The 22421-nt window shown below is 40.3% G+C and overlaps 1 protein-coding gene across 1 annotated transcript; it reads right to left on the bottom strand.

Moving 5' to 3' along the window:
- Positions 1–394: 394 nt before the first annotated feature.
- LOC129561460 (alcohol dehydrogenase class-3) lies at positions 395–16215 on the bottom strand. Its single transcript, XM_055433971.2, has 9 exons — positions 16076–16215; positions 13214–13315; positions 10568–10709; positions 9967–10054; positions 4201–4420; positions 3790–4050; positions 2911–3046; positions 828–966; positions 395–691 (listed from the first exon to the last, which is right to left on the bottom strand). Exons 1-9 carry the CDS (start codon positions 16085–16087, stop codon positions 667–669), a joined length of 1125 nt encoding a protein of 374 aa, XP_055289946.1. The 5' UTR covers positions 16088–16215; the 3' UTR covers positions 395–666.
- Between the last annotated feature and the right edge of the window lie 6206 nt (positions 16216–22421).

Genomic DNA, 22421 nt, shown 5'->3' with positions numbered 1-22421 from the left:
GGGGCAGCTAAGCCCGCACACTCTGTAGAGCCTACATGTTGCAACTCCTGAGCCCACGCACCCTAGAGCCTGTGCTCTGCAACAGGCGAAGCTGCCACAGTGAGAAGCCCATGCACCGTGACTAGAGAAAGCTGGTGCAGTAACGAAGAGCCAGTGCAGCCAAAAAAAAAAAAGATAATCTCACCAAAGCAGATTTGGGTTGACCGGAGAAATCTGTTCTTTAATAATGGGTCTGAGATCCTTAAAAGTTACAAGAAAGTTACCAATGACAGTAAAGACAACGGCATACACTCACCACTGCCTTGCCTCCTCCGTCTTTCCTTTAAAGAATGAAGATAACAAAGGAATCATGAGAATGAATTCAGCATAAAACAGCTGACAACTCCCTCACATATACAGGCATTCCTTTTATTATGTTAGAAATATTCCTTAATGAGCCAGCAATTATTTATGTGAAGAAGAGATCAGCAAACAGATTTATGACAGTATTAGCCTTATCCTTGATTAGACATGTAGGAATTTACACACAAAACATTATTGCTTAGAGTAGATTAATGAAGATCTAAGAAGCTGTGAACTTGAAAGAACTTCTTTCTGCTTGTGTGGCTGCTCCAATCAGACCACAAGACTTAGTTACAAGGATGGAAGAATTCTCCTCTTTTGAACTTAAAGCTTTACAACAGTTCGGATACTGTAAGAGAAGAAAACAATAAACAAAGGTTCAGAATCATTTAACACCACTAAAACTTTTTTTTTTTTAATACTTCTCCCTCCATAAGCCCCAAATCATTACCAGTCTGTACTACACAGCTAAAGAAAAAGCTTACCTCTTTCCTGCATGCATCAGATCAAAGGCTTCATTAATTTGGTCAAAAGGCAGACTGTGAGTCACAAACTCATCAACTTTTATCTTTTTGGACATATATTCAGACACCAACTTTGGGACACTTTCTACACTCTTCCATCCTAAAGGAAATCATAGGTCTATTCATTACTTTTTCCAACAAATCTCTATAGTATGCTTATTACTTAGTAGGTGACAAAGACATCTAAGAGAATGAATTTTTTCATGAATTAAAGAGGAATGAAAAACTTCAAAATCAGCCTAGAGAGGAGGAAGAATTTAATACACATCTTTAGTTAAGAAAAAAGCAGATGCATTTTGATCTCTTTTCTTTTTTCTGTGTTAAGATTTACTGAAATCTCAAACCTTAAAGGAGATTTTAAAGCTATACAGGACAGAACTCTAGAAGTCTCAGAACAAGATTATTTAAGTCCACAACAGCAAAATTTCTATAATCATGAAATTCAACGAAGAACAAAATTGATGTGATATGCGACTTTATTTCTATGCTTTTAATTTCAACAATAAAGATAACATCTCAGAATTAAAAAACTGTGAACTGAAAAGCAAAGTAGAAGACTTTTACTTACATGTTAAGATTTTAAACAAAGTCAGATCCTTCAATTTTTCACTCCTATTATTAAAAGCAGTAAATGTACAAATAAGCCTTCCCACTTTTTAAACTAGGGTTTCTTTGAACTATATTTCAAGCTTCCTTTGTGTGTGTGCTAAGTCGCTTCAGTTGTGTCCAACTCTGCAAACCCATGGACTGCCATCCACCAGCTGCCTCTGTTCATGGGGTTCTCCAGGCAAGAATACTGGAGTGGGGATCTTTCTGACCCTTTTCCAAATCTTCCTCCTTACATCCTCGACAGATTACGTTTTCATTCCAAACTGGTGCCTTTTTTTTTTTCCTCATTTAAATCTCCTAGTAACAGACAACTACAGCCACCGCTATTCCCTACACCAAAACTTCTATTTACGTTGTGAGTCATGTGTTAGCACACCCACGGGGCCCCAAGGTTCCAGCTTATTTCCCAACAAGCATGTGCTTCGGTGAGGCTTCAGGTAGAAAGTTACTTCCAGCCCCACTGGCTCAGTCTCTCAGACATTTTTAGAACATTCTCAAATACAGCTCTGGAACCTCAGCTGATGCTCCTGAGCTGCATGTGCGGCTCTACAAGTCTGTTCTAATACACTCAAGTGGGGCATTTTAGTGTCTAGGGCTTTGAAAAGAGGGTTTAGTTAGCCTGACTTTTTCCTTGACAATTTGTGTAGTATAAAGAAGTAAAACTTAGGCCAAACCCCTCATTTTTCATACTTTCCCAATTTTCTGGCCTTGAAAAAAAAATGGCATGATAAAGGCAGGGAATGAGACACCTTGTTAGATGCAGGTCATTTCATTTGAAACTCATGCTATGTAATACTTTTCACTTAGGAGAATTGTAAGGATATAAATATATTTGTAAAAAATCTATTAAAAACTTAAGATTTCCTTCATTCACAATAGTTGGGATATATAAACACGTTTTGATGTCTTTTCGCTTCCCTAGCTGAGCAACCCTAAGAAAGAGAAACTGTTTCTTAGCATTCTCCTGGTAGTTGGCAACCATAAGTAACCACATACTTTTAGGATCACTCAAGGGAAAAATGATCAGTCTGGCAGCTTTTCCATTTTGTTATAAGGCTCTGTCTAACTTAATGTTTTACTCAGACTGGTTACTGCTAAAATCATTACTGTTTAGAGAAGCATGATCACATGCAGGGATCACTGCACTCTTTGGGAAAATGAGTAAAAAAATGCCAATAACCTATGGAAGTCTACCAGATGACACAAGGTGACTGGCCTGGTTTATCCTGTATTAAGCTTCTGACCTAGTCCCAGCTATTTCATTAATGGAATATTAGTATTTTTTTTCAGTGTATAAAAAGTAGCCTTGTGTTTCAGAAGAAGCTGAGCACCTCCCTAGTCCCCAGGGTTAGTACTCATTGGGATTACAATTCTGCTAAAGGAAATAACAGAAACAGAAGAAAACAGAAGAAAATGTCCTCATCTATCAAATTACCTCCAAAGGCAGTGCCTTTCCACGTGCGGCCCGTGACTAGCTGGAATGGACGAGTGGCGATTTCTTCACCAGAGGCAGCCACTCCCACTACCACACTGACGCCCCAGCCTTTGTGGCAGGCCTCCAGCGCTGCTCTCTGCAGGAGAACCACAGAAGTCAGTGCATTTTGCTAAGAATATCTACTTCCCCAGAAACTTCTGGTGGACAGGGTAGTGAGCTTTTTTAGAGAGAGCTTTTTTAGAAAAAAGGAAACAAAATGATCCAAGTATTTATTAAGTTGTTTAATTTTATTGAACAATTTTAACAAGTACTTTTAAAAGAATTTGCTAACTTGGCTAAATATTAACACAAATTGAAAGAATTTAAAGCTTTTATTTGTTGTCTACTTTAAAAAGTAAGTCTCAGCACGAAATTCTAAAGACCTTAATAAAGGCAGCAGCAGAGAAATAACAGTAATACTTCTGCTGAGTGTCTACTCTGCCAACATACCTCCAGTACCTATACCTGATTACTATCTGCATTTTACACTTCAGGAAACAGATGTAGAGAAGTAGTTGCTCAAGGTTACTGAGTTGCTATGTGGATATATATCTAATTGCAAAGCCCATGTTCTCTATAACTGCATCATTTTGCCTTTTCATTTAATGAAATGCACTTTTAAGATTTAGCATAGACTGAAAGGCAAAGAGACATTTTCCTTCATCTTTCCCTTGTATAGTTCAGTAGTTACTTTTCCCTTCTTTCAGCAACCATTCTTATCCGAGAATTTAAGACTTCTCCTTTGCAAAACAACTATTTATCTTAATAAAGGAAATTACTTTTTAAAAGGCAGTTACACACACACACACAAGCACATGGAATGAAACCAGGCATACTCACCATGACTTTCACATTACCAATACACTCAAAGGAATAGTCGACTCCCCCATAAGTCATCTCAATGAGCACTTCCTGGATCGGTTTACTGAAGTCCTGGGGGTTAATACACTCAGAGGCCCCAAACTCCTTGGCTCTTGCGAATTTATCCTTATTGATGTCCACACCAATGATCCGGGTTGCACCAGCCACCTTACAGCCCATGATAACGGCCAATCCAACTCCTCCCAGGCCAAAGACAGCACAAGTAGAGCCAGGCTCCACCTAACATTAAAGACAGCCTATAAGGTACTCATTTCGTAAGAGTCAGCGAAATCATTAGGTTTCTTTAAGGTTGGGCCAAATTCACTATTTCAGCAAAGCTTTGCTGTATGAAGTTAGAAGGTGGAAGCTAAAACCCAGGCCAACACTTACCTTGGCAGCGTTCAAAGCAGCACCATAGCCAGTTGAAATGCCACAACCCAGAAGGCAAACTTTATCCAAAGGTGCTAAAGGATCAATTTTAGCAACAGAAATGTCAGCTACAACTGTGTATTCAGAAAATGTGCTGGTTCCCATGTAATGTAAAATTGTCTTTCCTTTACAAGTAAATCTGCTAGTGCCATCTGGCATTAATCCTTTTCCTTGAGTGACTCTAAAGAAAAAGAAATCAATTTTTTAAAATAATGACCAGTAAATAGTTAGAAGACTGTGCTAAGACCAAAACTTTAATTTCTAATGTATTCATTAATCAATTTAGCACCTTTCACCAATGCCTGATTAGGAAAACTTTTAAAAGAATTATAATCTTATGAATCTTTTCCAACATTCAATATCCTTCTAGATTACCTGTCAAGAGTACTGAAATAATTTTAACAGGTACAACTTATGGATCACATGAAACTATTTTAAAATTCCATCACGTGACCCTATACGCGAGACTGCAAAAGAGACAGAGATGTAAAGAACAGTCTTTTGGACTCTGTGGGAGAAGGTGAGGGTGGGATGATTTGAGAGGGTAGCGTTGAAACGTGTATATTATCATAAGTGAAGCAGATCGTCAGTCCAGGTTCCATGCATGAGACAGGGTGCTCAGGGTTGGTGCAATGGGAGGACCCCGGGGGATGGGATGCGGAGGGAGGTGGGAGGGGGGTTCTGAATGGGGAACACATGTGTGCCCATGACTGATTCATGTTGATGTATGGCAAAAACCACTACAATATTGTAAAGTGATTAGCCTCCAATTAAAATAATTTTTTAAAAAAGAAAAATTCTATCATGAAACTGTGAGCAAATATATAACTTCAAAAAGCATTAAGTCAAAACAGCATCCATACAGCAAAGATTACAAGCAACTAAATAGATGGGGAAACAGTAGAAACAGTGGCTGACTTTATTTTTCAGGGCTCCAAAATCATTTTATGGTGACTGTAGCCATAAAATTAAAAGACGCTTACTCCTTGGAAGGAAGGTTATGACCAACCTAGACGGCATATTAAAAAGCAGATATTACTTTGTCAACAAAGTAATAGTCAAGGCTATTATTTTTCCAGTGGTCATGTATGGATGTGAGAGTTGGACTGTGAAGAAAGCTGATTGCCGAAAAACTGATGCTTTTGAACTGTGGTGTTGGAGAAGACTCTTGAGAGTCCCTTGGACTGCAAAGAGATCCAACTAGTCCATCCTAAAGGAGATCAGTCCCGAGTGTTCATTGGAAGGACTGATGCTAAAGCTGAAACTCCAATACTTTGGCCACCTCATGCGAAGAGCTGACTCATTTGAAAAGACCCTGAGGCTGAGAAAGATTGAGGGCTGGAGGAGAAGTGGGTGACAGAGGATGAGATGGTTGGATGGCATCACCGACACAATGGACATGGGTTTGGGTGGACTCGGAGCTGGTGATGGACAGGGAGGCCTGGCATGTTGCACTTCATAGGGTCACAAAGAGTCGGACACGACTGAGTGAGTGAACTGAACTGATCCAGATCAGCAGATTTCTTAGGAGGCCTATTTCAAAAGTGTGATAGTCCCCATGGATTCAAGTTATCTTCTCTCTTGCAACGGTTTCAAAATTATTTTTGATATTCTAAATGGTTGATGTAACATCTTGCTTAGGAATATGGGCCCTAAAAGCAGACACAGTCAAATCAGTTCAGTCGCTCAGTCATGTCCAACTCTTCGAGACCCCATGGACTGCACGCGCCAGGCCTCCCTGGCCATTGACAACTCCTGGAGATTACTCAAACTCACGCCCATTGAGTCGGTGATTCCATCCAAGCATTTCATCCTCTGCCTTCCCCTTCTCCTCCTCCCCTCAATTTTTCCCAGCATCAGGGTCTTTTCAAATGAGTCAGTTCTTCGCATCAGGTGGCCAAAATATTGGGAGTTTAACCTTCAGCATCAGTCCTTCCAATGAATATTCAGGACTGATTTCCTTTAGGATAGACTGGTTGGATCTCTTTGCAGTCCAAGGGACTCAAACGAGTCTTCTCCAACACTACAGTTCAAAAGCATCGATTCTTTGGTGCTCACCTTTCTTTATAGTCCAACTCTCACATCCATACATCATTACTGGAAAAAACATAGCCTTGACTAGACGGACCTTTGTTGGCAAAGTAGTGTCTCTGCTTTTTAATATGCTAAGTTGGTCATAACTTTTCTTCTAAGGAGTAAGCGTCTTTTAATTTCATGGCTGCAGTCACCATCTGCAGTGATTTTCGAGCCCAGAAAAATAAAGTCTGACACTGCTTCCACTATCTCCCCATCTATTTCCCATGAAGTGATGGGACCAGATGCCATGATCTTAGTTTTCTGAATGTTGAGCTTTAAGCCAACTTTTTCACTGTCCTCTTTCACTTTCATCGAGAGGCTCTTTAGTTCTTCTTCAGTTTCTGCCATAAGGGTGGTGTCATCTGCATATCTGAGGTTATTGATATTTTTTCCCAGCAATCTTGATTCCAGCTTGTGCTTCCTCCAGCCCAGCGTTTCTCATGATGTACTCTGCATAGAAGTTATATAAGCAGGGTGACAATATACAGCCTTGGCGTATTCCTTTTCCTATTTGTGACCAGTCTGTTGTTCCATGTCCAGTTCTAACTGTTGCTTCCTGACTTACATACAGATTTCTCAAGAGGCAGGTCAGATGGTCCCATCTCTTTCAGAATTTTCCACAGTTTGTTGTGATCCACACAGTCAAAGGCTTTGGCATAGTCAATAAAACAGAAATAGATGTTATTCTGGAACTCTCTTGCTTTTTTGATAATCCAGTGGATGTTGGCAATTTGATCTCTGGTTCCTCTGCCTTTTCTAAATCCAGCTTGAACATCTGGAAGTTCATGGTTCACAGACTGTTGAAGCCTGGCTTGGAGAATTTTGAGCATGACTTTACTAGCGTGTAAGATGAGTGCAATTCTGCAGTCATTTGAGCATTCTTTGGCATTGCCTTTCCTTGGGACTGGAATGAAAACTGACCTTTTCCAGTCCTGTAGCCACTGCTGAGTTTTCCAAATTTGCTGGCATACTGAATGCAGCACTTTCACAGCATCATCTTTTAGGATTTGAAATAGCTCAACGGGAATTCCATCATCTCCAATAGCTTTGTTCGTAGTGATGCTTTTTAAGGCCCACTTGACTTCACATTCCAGGATGTCTGGCTCTAGGTGAGTGATCACACCATCATGATTATCTGAGTTGTGAAGATCTGTTTTGTATAGTTCTTCTGTGTATTCTTGTCACCTCTTCTTACTATCTTCTGCTTCTGTTAGGTCCATTCCATTTTTGTCCTTTATTGGGCCCATCTTTGCATGAAATGTTCCCTTGGTAGCTCTAATTTTCTTGAGGAGATCTCTAGTCTTTCCCATTCTATTGTTTCCTGTATTCCTTTGCACTAATCATTGAGGAAGGCTTTCTTATCTCTCCTTGCTATTCCTTGGAACTGTGCATTCAAATGGGTATATCTTTCCTTTTCTCCTTTTCCTTTCGCTTCTCTTCTATTCACAGCTATTTGTAAGGCCTCCTCAGACAACATTTTCCCTTTTTGCATTTCTTTTCCATGGGGATGGTCTTGATCCCTGTCTCCTGTACAGTGTCACGAACTTCCGTCTACGGTTCTTCAGGTACCCTATCAGATCTAATTCCTTGAATCTTCTAACTTCCCCTGTATAATCGTAAAAGATTTGATTTAGGTCATATCTGAATGTTCTAGTGGTTTTCCGTACTTTCTTCAATTTAAGCCTGAATTTGGCAATAAGGAGTTCATGGTCTGTGCCACAGTCAGCTCCCAGTCTTGTTTTTGCTGACTGTTTCATTCTGTACTCCAAGGCCAAATTTGCCTGTTACTCTAGGTATTTCTTGACTCCCTACTTTTGCATTCCAGTCCCCTATAATGAAAAGGACATCTTTTTTTGGCATTAGTTCTAGAGGGTCACACACACTTGTGTTCAAATCCCATGTGGCCCTTGTCAAGTGAATTAACTTCTGTGCCTTCATTTTGTCATTAGAATTCAGAGAAACCATCTTTCTTAGAGATGGCTAAAATATCAAATGAGAGGTTATTTAAGCATTAGCATTGTGCCTGGCACAGACTGCTTAATAAATATGTTACTTTTAATAAACACTAGAACTTGATGTACACTCTTGGATAAACCCTTTGGAATATATAGGAATAAATAAAATATATATAGATGAAGAAAAAGTCAACTGCCTGTGGATTCAAGAACATTTCCTTTGAGAGAAACATAAATACAGCCAGAAACAAACAGGTGACAAAGCTCTACCCCAATAACCTTTATATGTTTATGAGAACAAGTTAAATTTGCTTAGCTCTCAATGTCAGAAACTGCTCTGCTCTCAGAAGAGGCTCATGAACAAAAGGTGATATGGGATATATTTTAAACTTTGAAAGAACTTGTCCTAAAAGCTTACAGACAGCCACAAAAAAGCCTACAACCATTATTCTACTTGGTACATCAGAAGTCTTTCAGATAGTGTTTGGAATTCCCTTTCAAAATGACTATAGTTTTATTTTTTTGGTTTTAGTCTTGTAACTGTGTTTATGTGATAAAATAAATGCAATTTTGTCCCCCCCCCCCAAAAAAAAAAGAAACTACTTTTGTCAATGGCATTAGAAAACAATGCAAAAACAAACAGATCTCCCAAATACTGCTGGGTGGGAGTATATCCCACGACTCAGCAACTTCTATCCTCGGGAAATACCCAAGAGAAAGTTGCATAAATGTCCATCAAGATATCCATCAAGAGACACACATGGATGCTCTAAGTGGCACTAACCATAACAGGGTCAAACTGGGGAGCAATGTAAATGTCCATGAACAGGAGAAAGGGTAAACAGGGATATCTGGAATGAAACAAGAGAATCAGAGGCGTATAGCAGCATGGCCGCCTCAGCAAACAATATGAATGAAAGAAACCAGGCAAAAGAGCACATTATGCGTAATTCTGTTTGTATGAAGTTTTATAGTGAAAAACAATAGTGTTACATTCGAGGGAGGTAGGTGTTGACCTGTAAGGGACATGAAGAACTTTGTGGGCAGCTGGAAGGGTTGTCTATCTTGATCTGAGTGAAGGTTATAACTATTAGGTGTGTATAGGCATAAAAGTTCATTGAGCTGTACACTTAGTATTTGTACACTTTAATTACTTCATTATATGTATGTTCTACTTCAGTGACAAAAAAGAGGCAAAAGGGGGAAAACAGACACAAGATCTTAAATGCCTCAAAAAAGTGCTTTAAGTGTATTACCTTGCTACAATAAAATAACCACTTTTTCTTTGTCAAAGGGTTATGTTATCTCTTGGAGTCTTCCCAAAACCTTATGAGCTAAGTTTTATTACTTCGGTTTCATGGACAATAAAATGGCTCATAAAAATGCTTTCATTCAATTTCGTAACCATGTCCCTCCTTACTACCTATTTTGGCAAATTTAGCCTAGTATTATGGAAAGAGAATGGGTTCAGAAAATTGTATTCTCTCTCCTAACAGCTGATGATGCTGAGCACACCACTTAATTTCCAAGTATAAATTTTCTCATCTATGAAAATACAGTGATACCAGTGATGACAGGTTGCCATAAAGACAGAATGAAGTAATACACATAGAATGCTCTGTATAAACTGCCACATAATTACTTATCATGATTAATATTACCTCTTGTTTTAAGAATAAAATAAAAAGATACGAACCGTATCTTCTGGCAAAGGTTTGTTTTAGGATTCAGACAAAATTTGCATTCTCCACACTGGGGGATGTAAAGTGGGATGACCGTATCACCTAGAAAACAAACGCAAGGACACTATCCTGAATTGGTAGCACCTGATTCTAAACAAACACCTCAGCCCCTACAGATTCCCATTCTTGTCAAACTCACACAGCTTTGCAGGTTAACAACTTTAAGGCCTAGAACTTTACCTACATAACATCATTCAGACACTGCCTGACTATGCAAAAAAAAAAAAAAATACAAGCTTCAAATTTGTATCTAAATGAAACTTTTAAAACAGTAAGTGGAGAACAAGAAGGTCATGTGCTTCAATATACTGACTTGATGCATCTTCAAAATTCTTGCTTAATTGGGCAAAAACCATGTCAGATAAGCAGCAGTCTCATAATCAGAAAGGAAAAAGCTCTCAAATATTTCTGTTTTCCAGATAAGGAATAAAATCAATCTTGACAACTTAGGCGGTAACTTATTCACAAATAAACAATGTATAGTTTATCAGCAATATAATTTCCTATAAAAATAAGCCAAAATTGTAAAATAAGGGGTTCAAATACCCTCCTTACCTGCCTTCAGCTTAGTAACTCCTTCACCAACACTCTCCACAATTCCAGCACCTTCATGTCCCAGGATCACTGGATAATTCCCTTCAGGATCAGCCCCACTCAGTGTATACGCATCAGTGTGGCAAACTGCAGTGGCAATAATCTAACAGGATTACAGAGCATCTAAGTGTATGCACATGCAATTAAGAGTGACACATAGGTCAAAAGATGTCAGGAAGCATCTAACAGGAGGCTTCCTGTGTGCTGTTTTGGATCTGTCAGGAATTCTCTTGTTCCTTATTAATTCCTGAATATTCAGGAATTAAGAGGAGAGGCAAGCCTCTCCTGGGGACGGAGGAATCCAGGCATTTCCTTCGTTAGTTTTTCTATATGGTGATAAGCACCCTCTTCCTTTTTATGAACCATATGGTAAGTGATTATTTACAATTCTCTCTCTTTCATATGGATGACTTCGTTTCCTCGATAATTTGTAAGTTTTGATTTTATCTCTGCTGAAAATAGCTATCTTGTGAGACAGTATAAATACCTACACAATGTTGAATAAAATACCTCTGCTCCATCAGATGGAGAAGGCAATGGCACCCCACTCCTGTACTCTTGCCTGGAAAATCCCATCGACGGAGGAGCTTGGTGGGCTGCAGTCCATGGGGTTGCAAAGAGTCGGACATGACTGAGCGACTTCACTTTCACTTTTCACTTTCATGCATTGGAGAAGGAAATGGCAACCCACTCCAGTGTTCTTGCCTGGAGAATCCCAGGGACAGGGGAGCCTGGTGGGCTGCCGTCTATGGGGTGGCAGAGGTGGACACGACAAGTGACTTAGCAGCAGCAGCAGCAGCTCCATCAGAGCTTTGGTCCCCATGTCTTGCTCTCTCTCTCTCTTTTTCAGGCTGACCTCCTGGAGCTCAGAGGTCCTTTGGGTTCACTTTCCTGCCTGGGCTTCTAAGACCCTCTTGAGAAGGTGCTTGGTGCCTTCACCCCATTGAGAAGGCACCTGAGGCCTTCGTGAAGAGAGCAAGCCCCGTGCCAGGGGCTTTATTGACTTTCTGCGTAAACCAAGGAATATCAGCCTCTTTCTTTTTCCTTTACTTTCTTATCGGTTGACCCCAGACCACCAGGTTCCGGTCCATTAAAGGACCTCAACAAGAGGAGAGACATTTTTACTTAACAGCATATTTTATTGATTAGAAGATAAATTTCTTTCATATTTTAACCTCTCTAAAATCAGCACATGCTTATCACCAATGGCATCTTAACAATTGGAACTGGCAGCATTTTCTTAGCGGTACATAAAAGTAATGGTACATTTACAGGCAATGAAACACAGTGTATCTATTCTCCTTTTTAATACATGTTAGCAGAAGAAGGTAAACCAGGGCATGTTATGGGCACGGTGCTTTCTGCGGGTGTGGAGAGGAACACCACCTGTGTGCAAAAGCAGGCAGAGCCCATCTCACTGCTGGCCTCCTCCTGACTGTTGGGGAATGAGATTTCTAAAAAGACATAGGCCAGCTTGCTTGGTCTGGGCAAAACGCAAGAGCTTTTACTGGACCAACTCCCTCTTTAGCAGCCACACAGAATTTCTGCTTAAATAAGCCCTTTATCCCACTTTTTCTGGCTTTCAAGTTTCTGTTTTCTTTTCAAACTGCCAAAAGCACAGAAAGGAAAAGTCTTGGGAGTGTCCCTTTTTCTGCTTCTCACATTTAAACCCAATAACAATGTAACATTCTTAGCTGTTTGTTAGCAGTTTCCCAGGGAAGACTGGTAGCCCCATACAGCTCATATTAGCACTTTCAGGATCAATTTTTTCTGTAGTAGCAAAATCACAATCAGGTTGATTTCTGTAAAGATTTCAGATTCCTAGGCCTGGGTTAAAAGAATCTGAAAAAGTTATTTAGCCCTGGCTTCTCGACTTGTTAAATGTAATCCCCAGAAGCATGAGAACTGGATGTGGGATGGGGGAAGTATACTCCAATTCATAGCAAAAAATGGTTACTTCTTTCTAGAAGGTTCATTTTACTCAATGGTCATTACTTTAAAGCACTGATTTTACATCACAAGTACAGAGTAGAATGCCAGAGTATCCAGCTGGCTGCCTTGTGCAATATGCCTCTCTCCAGGGGTAACTTCACTTTCTCTGCCATAGCAGAGATTAAGAAGTGCTGGAATAATGAATCCCCTGAACCTTGGACTTGTCTGCAAAGGTCAGTACATTTTAAAGCTCTCTAACCAAGCCTGCTTCACTTGCTTGTTGATCCAGTCAGTTAGGAACCTGTTCCCAAATCTTATTTGAAGTTTCTTCCAATAATCCAAAGAATCTTAAAAACACATCTTAAGTTATGGGATCAGTAGAAAGGGGAACATCCTATAAAGTCACCCTAAACACAGGCTACAGAAGATCAATTGCACTCATCCACTGATCCATGGAGAAGGCTGTTCAGTGCAACACCACGCTAAAAAGAGGAGAGGAGCACTGCAAAGCTGAGAGGGAAGGACTGAGAGCTGGGATTCCATGGCTGGATGACTCTCAGTCCCTTCTCCTTGACACTGTCCTTGGGGATTTCTCCTCTGTAGACCTCAGAGGACTCCTCTATCCAGAGACCTAATTGTAGGCCTTCTCTGCCAGTGCCTTAGATGTTTCATTACCTTAATTCGAACTTCATGAGCCTTTGGGGGTGCCACCTCTACCTCCTCTATAGAAAGAGGCTTCCCAGCCTCCCAGGCAACTGCAGCCTTGCACTTGATAACCTGCAATGGGGGAAAACAGAGCAAGATGTTTATCCTCCTGAACTAATCACAACTACTTAGTTAATTTAGATGATGATGAATGTAATCTTAGAAAGTATATCACAGATTCAATGACACAATTCCAAGTGATATTGAGAATTGCCTGGCACGTGTTAATACTTTATATAAATAGTTCACTTCAGTCGCTCAGTTGTGTCCGACTCTTTGCGACCCCATGAATCACAGCACTCCAGGCCTCCCTGTCCATCGCCAACTCCAGTATTCATTAAAAATTTTTCATTGAGATTATCACATGTGGAAGTTTCATTCGGGAATTCCCTGGCAGTCCAGTGGTTAGGACTCAGCACTTTCACTGCTGGGGCCTGGGTCCCTGTTGGGGGAGTGAGGGAGGGGAAAACTCAGATCCCTGCAAGCTGCACGACCAAAAAAAAGTTTCATTCATCAAATATTTAATGACCCTCTACAACGCATAAACAGGAGAAGGTTAAGAATACAGGTTCCAAGAGACTCTGATTCAGTAGTCTGGTATAGGGCCCAAGGGCTCTGAATGCTTAAGATGTGCCCTATGAAATTTTTTTGCTCAGGCTGGTGTAAGTAACACTGGTTTACATTAAAACTGCACAGCAGGAAGTGGTATAATAAAGAAAATCAGAATGGGGAATCTAAAAAAAAAACAAAAACTGCATCTATCCCTTTCAATTGTGCTATGCAAAACAGCAGCAACCTGCCACATGTAGCTTTTCAGCACTTGAAAAATGGCCAGTTTGAACTGAGATAAGCTGTACCTGTAAAATAATTCCAGGTTTTGAAGACTATTACAAAAATACTGATTACATGTTGGGATGGTATTTTGAATATATTGGGTTAAACTTTAATCCAATTTAATGCCAGTGAAAAAGTTGGCTTAAAGCTCAACATTAAGAAAACTAAATTCATGGCATCTGGCCCCATCACTTCATGGCAAATAGATGAGGAAACAGTGGAAACAGTGTCAGACTTTATTTTTTGGGGCTCCAAAATCACTGCAGATGCTGATTGCAGACATGAAATTAAAAGATGCTTACTCCTTGGAAGGAAAGTTATGACCAACTTAGATAGCATATTAAAAAGCAGAGTCATTATTTTGCCAACAAAGGTCCGTCTAGTCAAGGCTATGGTTTTTCCAGTGGTCATGTGTGGATGTGAGAGTTGGACTGTGAAGAAAGGTGAGCGCCAAAGAATTGATGCTTTTGAACTGCGGTGTTGGAGAAGACTCTTGAGAGTCCCTTGGACTGCAAGGAGATCCAACCAGTCCATTCTAAAGATCATTGGAAGGACTGATGCTAACGCTGAAACTCCAATACTTTGGCCACCTAATGTGAAGAGCTGACTCACTGGAAAAGACTCTGATGTTGGGAGGGACTGGGGGCAGGAGATGAAGGGGACGACAGAGGATGAGATGGCTGGATGGCATCACCAACAAGATGGACATGAGGTTGAGTGAACTCCGGGAGTTGGTGATGGACAGGGAGGCCTGGCGTGCTGTGATTCATGGAGTCGGACACAACTGAGTGACTAAACTGAATGCCATTTTAATGTGGCTAATAGACAAGTTAAAATTATATACATGACATATTGTATTTCTATAGTATAGTGCACTTTACAGATTCCAGTTGGTATACTTCTCCTTTATCACAGAATCACGTGTAATGAGGAAGGTTTTGATTAGTTCACAGAATGATTAAGAAACATGTTTATGGAATAAAGGTCGTCCTGAGTTTATAGACGACTTGAAAACCAATAATTACAAAATGTGTGATTTAAAGGGAGACGCACAAAGTGCTACAGAATGCAAAATGTGGAGAAAGAGTGTAACAGTGTAACTTTGGTTGATGAGTTTGGGGAAGTGTCACTTTTCAGTTCAGTTCAGTTCAGTCGCTCAGTCGTATCCGACTCTTTGCGAGTCTTTTCTTATCTTTGTAAAACACTGAAACAAGCAGGGACGTTAGATTAATCCTGTTTCTCGCATATTTCTGCCTTTACTGGCTAATATGTAATAGCCAGTAAATAGCCGGTGCAACCCCGGCTCATTATCCTTAGTGTGACCACTAATCGCGACTAACCTGTAACTCTCAAGTTTTTTTTATCTAAAATGGGGTACTATCTTGCATCAGTTCAGTTCAGTCGCTCAGTCGTGTCCGACTCTCCGCGACCCCTTGCATAGGTGTTACAAAAGGATTAAAGTAGCGTGTGTATAAAGCTCTGGTGCCCAGGTGCTCCAAAACGTTACGGAGCCTCCAAAAGTACAGTCCTTGGAGGCAGAATAATAGCTCAATTATGAACTACTATGGTGAAACACAACCTAGGGGTTAGGAGCACGGGCTCTGGCTGCAGCTTTGCTACCTGTAAGTATGATCCACGACAAGGGATGTGACTTTACGTACGCAAAGCGCGGGGACTCTTACACCGCCTCCAAAATACCAGCATACCGATCCCACCCCGCCCCCACTCTCCGGTTCTCCCCACCCCCATCCCGCTTCGGCTTCCCCCGAAGCAGCAGAACCCGCCCCCCCAAAGGAGCCGAAACAAAGCTTCCCGCCTCCCTCCCCGCTCAGCTGCTAGCTCCCCGTGGCCGCCTTTCAGCCCCACCAGCCAGAGTCAGGCCCCGGGCCAAGTCCCACGCGCCCCCCGCTCCCCTCAAGCCAGCGGCCAGGTTCAGCTCCATGCTTTCCCTCCCTCCCTTCCTTTCTTGCACTCAGCCAGCGTAACAGTTGGTTATACCTGGTTCGCCATTTCCTCGGACTGCAGCCAGCGTGAAGCGGGTAGCTGCGAACAGCCCTGCAGGGTCGGGGATGTGGGCGGGGCATGCGTCCGCCCGCGCCGGGGCGAGCGTGGAGGCGGGGGTTGCGGGGCGGGTGGGGCTGGAGGCCTGGCAAAGCAGGAGCGCTAGTTGTTACCAGGTGGTCTCGCGAGAACTTGGAGTTTCCAGTCGGCTGGAAAGCCGCGGCGGCGGCCGCTCAGTGAGCGACGTAACACAGTCTGTAAAATATCTGTCAGAGGAGGGTTTCCGCGTGTAACTGTAGCCCCGGCAGCGTAGATAAAGCTTATAGAGGAGATATGTGGAGGGCGAGGAAGCAGGAATTTCACTGGAAGTACGTGAGAAACCGTAGGAGGACTGCACCTTCTACACACCTTGTGGGCACGTCTTGAGGGCTCAAGATGACTGAGATACAGCTCTGCGGTCGAGTCTCCTTAGCTGAGCTTTGAGAAGGAGGATAAAGGGCACCCCCAGAGCGGGGGCTTATTGGAAAAAGCCCGTGTCAACTTGAAAAAAAAAAAAAAGCACAAAGGAAGACCTGTGAGTTGAGTTTCTTCAGTGTCTTACTGAGGACTGTGGCCTGGAGACAGCCTCTCAGATCTCCCTGAGGAACTATTCTGAAAAGGTGGGGGAAGGCTAGTACACGTGTGATTTTGGGGTGCGGGGTTTTAATCAAGCATACATCTCCCGGAGGATTATTGCGAGTCCTGAGGAACAGACAGCTAAATGATTTTTGTGTGTTTTCTAACTATGGGAGGATGTGAGAATCTAGGTTCTAAAAATGTTTCTCTTGAAATATTTCTAACTATTTAAGGGCCTATTTCGCCTATTTTGCCAGAGCAGAGTGCCTCTTTCTTGATCTTTTCCCGGAATTCCTCTCTGTGTACTGCGGGTCAGTGATTGCTGTGGCTAGTAACTCAGGCCTTGTAGAACTGGATGGTGGGCAACGTTCTTCGGTTTACGCCAGGCTCCTATTCCAGCTGCTGCTGAAGGGTGAGTAGGATTTATGGTGGTGGTTCATAGGACATGGGGAGAGAACTGTGCAAGAAGGAGAAGGGGGCAGTGGAAAATCTCTGGTTCATGGCTGCAGTTGATGTGTTTTTAGAGTGGAGCAGAGTGTAGAGAGAGAGAGGGTGGATTATTTGCTAGTTAGGGAGGCTGAATTTTATTAAAATGGCTTTATTGAACAGACCATTGTCTTCTCGCTGCTCATTTCTTTTTTTTAATGGCATTTTAATGTCTCCTTCTCAGTATATACCTTAAGGGTTGGTGCTGTCACAGGTATGTCCAAAATGTTTCACGTCACCCACTTACCTTTACCGTGGCTTTAACTTTTATTTATTTAGAGACAACTTCTAGACTGTGAATCCGGATGGCTTCTGGTAAACTCAAGACTTGAGAAGTTCCTCAAGTCAATGGTAAATACTGAACCACAGATTAAAGAAGCTCAGGGAACACCAGGTAGCCTAATGCCAAAAAACAAAACAAAACCAACCAAACAAAAATACACTTAGGCATAATATATTCAAGCTACAGAAAATCAAAGGAAAAAAATCTTGAAAGGAGCCAGAAGGAAAGAAAACATTATATGAAAAGAGGAGCAAAGGTAAAATTTACATCCAGTTTCCCCTCAGAAATCATATGCAAAAATATAGTGGAATGCAAAATATGTGTTGAGGAGAAAAAACCTTCCAATCTAGAATTCTGTGTTCTGTAACTTTATCCTTTAGAAGTGCATGAGAGATAGAGACTTTCTTAGATAAACAGTGATGAAATTTGTTGCCAGAAGACATGCCTTGCAAGAAATGTTAAAAGAAATTCTTCAGAGAGAAGGAAAGTGAGTCAGGTCAGAAACTCATCCAAATAAAAGAAGGGCAATAGGGAATGAATAAGTGATAGTAAAATAAAAACTTTTATTTTTCTTTATTGACTTAGCAGAGAACGTAGCAGATAACAGTTTTATTCACAATAAAAATATTCAAAACGGTATTATTAAAAAATAATAATAGAAAAACTACTTCATGATTATAAGTATGTATACTTGAAATCGATGACAGCAATGACACAAGGGATTAGAGAGAGGAATTATGATTATATTGATTTTGTAAGGTGTTAGTACTGCCAGTAAGGCAGTTCAGTGCTATTTGAAAGTGAACTTGGCTTAGTTGTAATAAATATATATTGCAAATTCTAGGGCAAACACTAATTTTTTTTTTAAAGTACAATTGATATACTAAGAAAGAAGGGAAAATGGAATCCTGTATTGGGTTAACACCAAAAAGGAAGAGAAGACAAAAATGGTAACAAAGAAGGGCAACCAATATTAATGGAAAACAGTAACAAATAAAATAGATAGTAATCTGACTGTATCAATAATCATTTAAAATGTCAGTGGTCTAAATGAACCAATTAAAAGAAATTGTCAGTGTGAATTTAAAAACAAGTATCAAATATATGTTGTATTTTTAAAAATCTGCTTTAGTTTTTTAAATTAAAAAAATTTCTTTTGGCCACACTGCACAAAGTATGGGATCTTAGTTCCCTGAACAAGAATTGAACCTGGGCCCTCAGCAGTGAAAGCATGGAGTCTTAACCATTGGACGCCAGAGAATTCCCCCCAAATCCCACTTTAAATAGAGAGGTACATGTAAAGTAAAAGGATGGAGAAAGATAAACCAACACTACTTGAAATAAAGTTAGAATAGCTATATTAATTTCAGATGGCAGATTCAAAGCAATAAATATGAAGTATAAAGAGAGGTGTTGCATGATCAAGAGGTCAGTTATCCAAGAAGGCATAACAATCCTTAATGTGTATGTGTCTAACAACAGAGCTTCATAATACATGAGGCAAAAACTGATAGAACTTTAAGGAGAAATACATAAATCCACTAGTACAGTTGGAGGCTTCAACACCCCTCTCTCAGAAATGGATAGATCCAAAAAAAAAAAGAAATGGATAGATCCAGCAGGGAGAAAATCAGTAAGAACATGGTTGAACTCAACAGCACCATCAATCACCTGGACATAATTGACATCAGTGGACTATTTCATTCAACAACAACAGGCTACATTTTCTTCTCACTATCACATGGAACATTTACTGAGATAAACTGCCTTCTGGGCCATAAAACACATCTTAATAAGTTTAAAAGAATAAAAATCTTGCAAAGTATGTTCTCTGACCACAATGGAATTAAAGATAGCTAGAAAATCTACAGATACATGAGATTAAACCATACACTTCTAAATAACACATGGGTCATAGAAGAACTCTTAAGGGGAATTAAAAAATATTTTGAACTTAATGAAGATGAAAACACAACTTAAAATTTGTGGAATGTAGTGAAAGCAGTGCCTATGGGAAAATTTATGACATTGAATGAAGGTACTGGAAAAGAAGAAATATCTAAAATTAATCATTTAACTTTCTATCTTAGGAAAGTAAAAAGATCACATTAAATCCAAAGTAAGCAGAAGAAAAGAAGTAGTAAAATTTAGAGTAGAGGGGAGGTCCCTGGCGGTCCAGTGGTTACAACTCAGCACTTTTCACTGCCATGATTCCAGGTTCAATTCCTGCAGAACTAAGATCCTGCAAGCTGCATGGCACAGTCAAAACATTAAATTTATAAAAACAATGAAAGGGAGGCACACAAATTACCAACTTCAGAAACGAAAAAGGGACATCATGATAAATCTCTATGGACATCCAAAAGATAATAAATAATACTATGAATAACTATGCCCACAGATTTTATAACCTAGATTAAATGGGCAATTCTGTGAAAGGCAATCTGTCCAAAACTCGCACAAGAAGAAATAGAACATTTGGATAGGCCTGTATCTTAAAGAAATCAAATCAATAATTAATAACCTTCCCAAACAGCACCAGGCTCAGCGGGGTTCACTGGTGAATTCTACCAAGTATTTAAGAAAGAAAGTATACCAATTGTCTATAGTCTTTTCCAGAGAGAGACACACACAAGGGAAGAGAGATACTAATTCATTCTGTAAAGCCGACATTACCTTAATACCCAAACCAGACATAGCCATTACAAGAAAAGAAAACTAGAGACAAATATCTTTCATGAACCAACATGTAAAAACCCTTAGCAAAATATTATCATATTGAATCCTGTAATTAATTAAAAAAAGACTTAAATGGCACAACCAAGTGGGATTTATCTCAGGTATGCAGCTTTGTTCAACATTTGAAAATCAACTAATGTAATTCATTTCATTAACAGTTCAGTCACTCAGCCATGTCCGACTGTTTGTGATCCCATGAACTGCAGCATGCCAGGCCTCCCTGTCCATCACCAACTCCTGGAGTTTACCCAAACTCATGTCCATTGAGTCAGTGATGCCATCCAACCATCTCATCCTCTGCCATCCCCTTCTCCTCCTGCCCTCAATCTTTCCCAGCATCAGGGTCTTTTCAAATGAGTCAGCTCTTTGCATCAGGTGGCCAAAGTATTGGAGTTTCAGCTTCAACATCAGACCTTCCAATGAACACCCAGGACTGATTTCCTTTAGGATGCACTGGTTGGATCTCCTTGCAGTCCAAGGGACTCTAAAGGGTCTTCTCCAACACCACAGTTCAAAAGCATCAATTCTTCTGCGCTCAGCTTTCTTTATAGTCCAACTCTCGCATTCATACATGACTACTGGAAAAACCATAGCCTTGACTAGACGGACCTTTGTTGACAAAGTAATGTCTCCGCTTTTTAATATGCTGTTTAGGTTGGTCATAACTTTCCTTCCAAGGAGAAAGCGTCTTTTAATTTCCTGGCTGCAGTCACCATCTGCAGTGATTTTGGAGCCCCCCAAAATAAAAAAAGCCACTGTTTCGACTATTTCCCCATCTATTTGCCATGAAGTGATGGGACCAAATGCCATAATCTTAGTTTTCTGAATGTTGAGCTTTAAGCCAACTTTTTCACTCTCCTTTTTCACTTTCATCAAGAGGCTTTTTAGTTCCTCTTCACTTTCTGACATAAGGGTGGTGTCATCTGCATATCTGAGGTTATTGATATTTCTCCCAGCAATCTTGATTCCAGCTTGTGCTTCTTCCAGCCCAGTGTTTCTCATGATGCACTTTGCATATAAGTTAAATGAGCAGGGTGACAATATACAGCCTTGACATACTCCTTTTCCTATTTGGAACCAGTCTATTGTTCCATGTCCAGCTCTAACTGTTGCTTCCTGACCTGCATACAGGTTTCTCAAGAGGCAGGTCAGGTGGTCTGGGATTCCCATCTCTTTCAGAATTTTCCACTGTTTATTGTGATCCACAGGCATTAACAGGCTAACGAAGAAAGCTCCTGTGATCATATTAATAGATGCAGAAATAGCATTTGACAAAATCCAGCACCCATTCATTATGACAACTCTCGGAGTAGAGGGGAACATTCTCAATTTGATAAAGAATATCTACAACAAATCTATAGCTAACAACATACTTAATGATGAGAAAGTAGAAGCTTTCCTATTAAAATCAGGCACCAGGCAAGGATATCCTCTCTGACCACTCCTTCTCAATATTACACTGGAAACCCAGTGTAATATTACACTGGAAATATTACGCTAGTTAATGCAGTAAGACAAGACAATAAAAGATATAGTGATTGGCAAGGAAGAAATAAAGTTGTCTTTGTTCACAGATAATATGACTGTATAGAAAATCTGTTGTTGTTTTTCAGTCACTAAGTTGTATCTGACTGTGACCTCATTTGTAAGAATTTGCAAAAAACTCGTGGAACTAATTAATGACTAAAGCAAAGTTGAAGGATACAGGTGGTACACAAGAGTCAATTGCTTTCCTATATACCAGCAATGAACAAGTGGAATTGGAAATTAAAAACAATACAATTTACATTAGTATGGGGAAAATGAAATACTTGGGTTTAAGTTTAGTAAGGTATGTATAAGATCTGTGAAGAAAAACTGCAAAAATCTGAAGAAAGAAGCAAGAATGAAATAAATGGAGAGATATTCCATGATCACAGATAGGAAGACTTGATACTGTCGAGATGCCATTTCTCCCTCTCTTGATTTATAGATTCAACACAATTCCAATAAAAATCTCAGCAAGTTATTATTTTTTAAAATTAATTGGAGGCTAATTACAATATTGTGGTGGTTTTTGCCATACATTGACACGAATCAGCCATGGGTATATATGTGTCCACCTGTCCCAAACCCCCTCCCCCTTCCCTCCCCATCCCATCCCTCTGGGTTGTCCCAGTGCAATGGCTTTGAGTGCCCTGTTTCATGCATCGAACTTGGACTGGTCATCTCTTTCACATA

Source organism: Moschus berezovskii, chromosome 5 (assembly GCF_049115385.1).
Source record: "Moschus berezovskii isolate FMDL1 chromosome 5, NW_MosBer_1.0, whole genome shotgun sequence".
NCBI lineage: Eukaryota > Metazoa > Chordata > Mammalia > Artiodactyla > Moschidae > Moschus > Moschus berezovskii.
The sequence above is the reverse complement of the archived record's forward strand: the minus strand, read 5'-3'. Positions and strand labels throughout refer to the sequence as shown.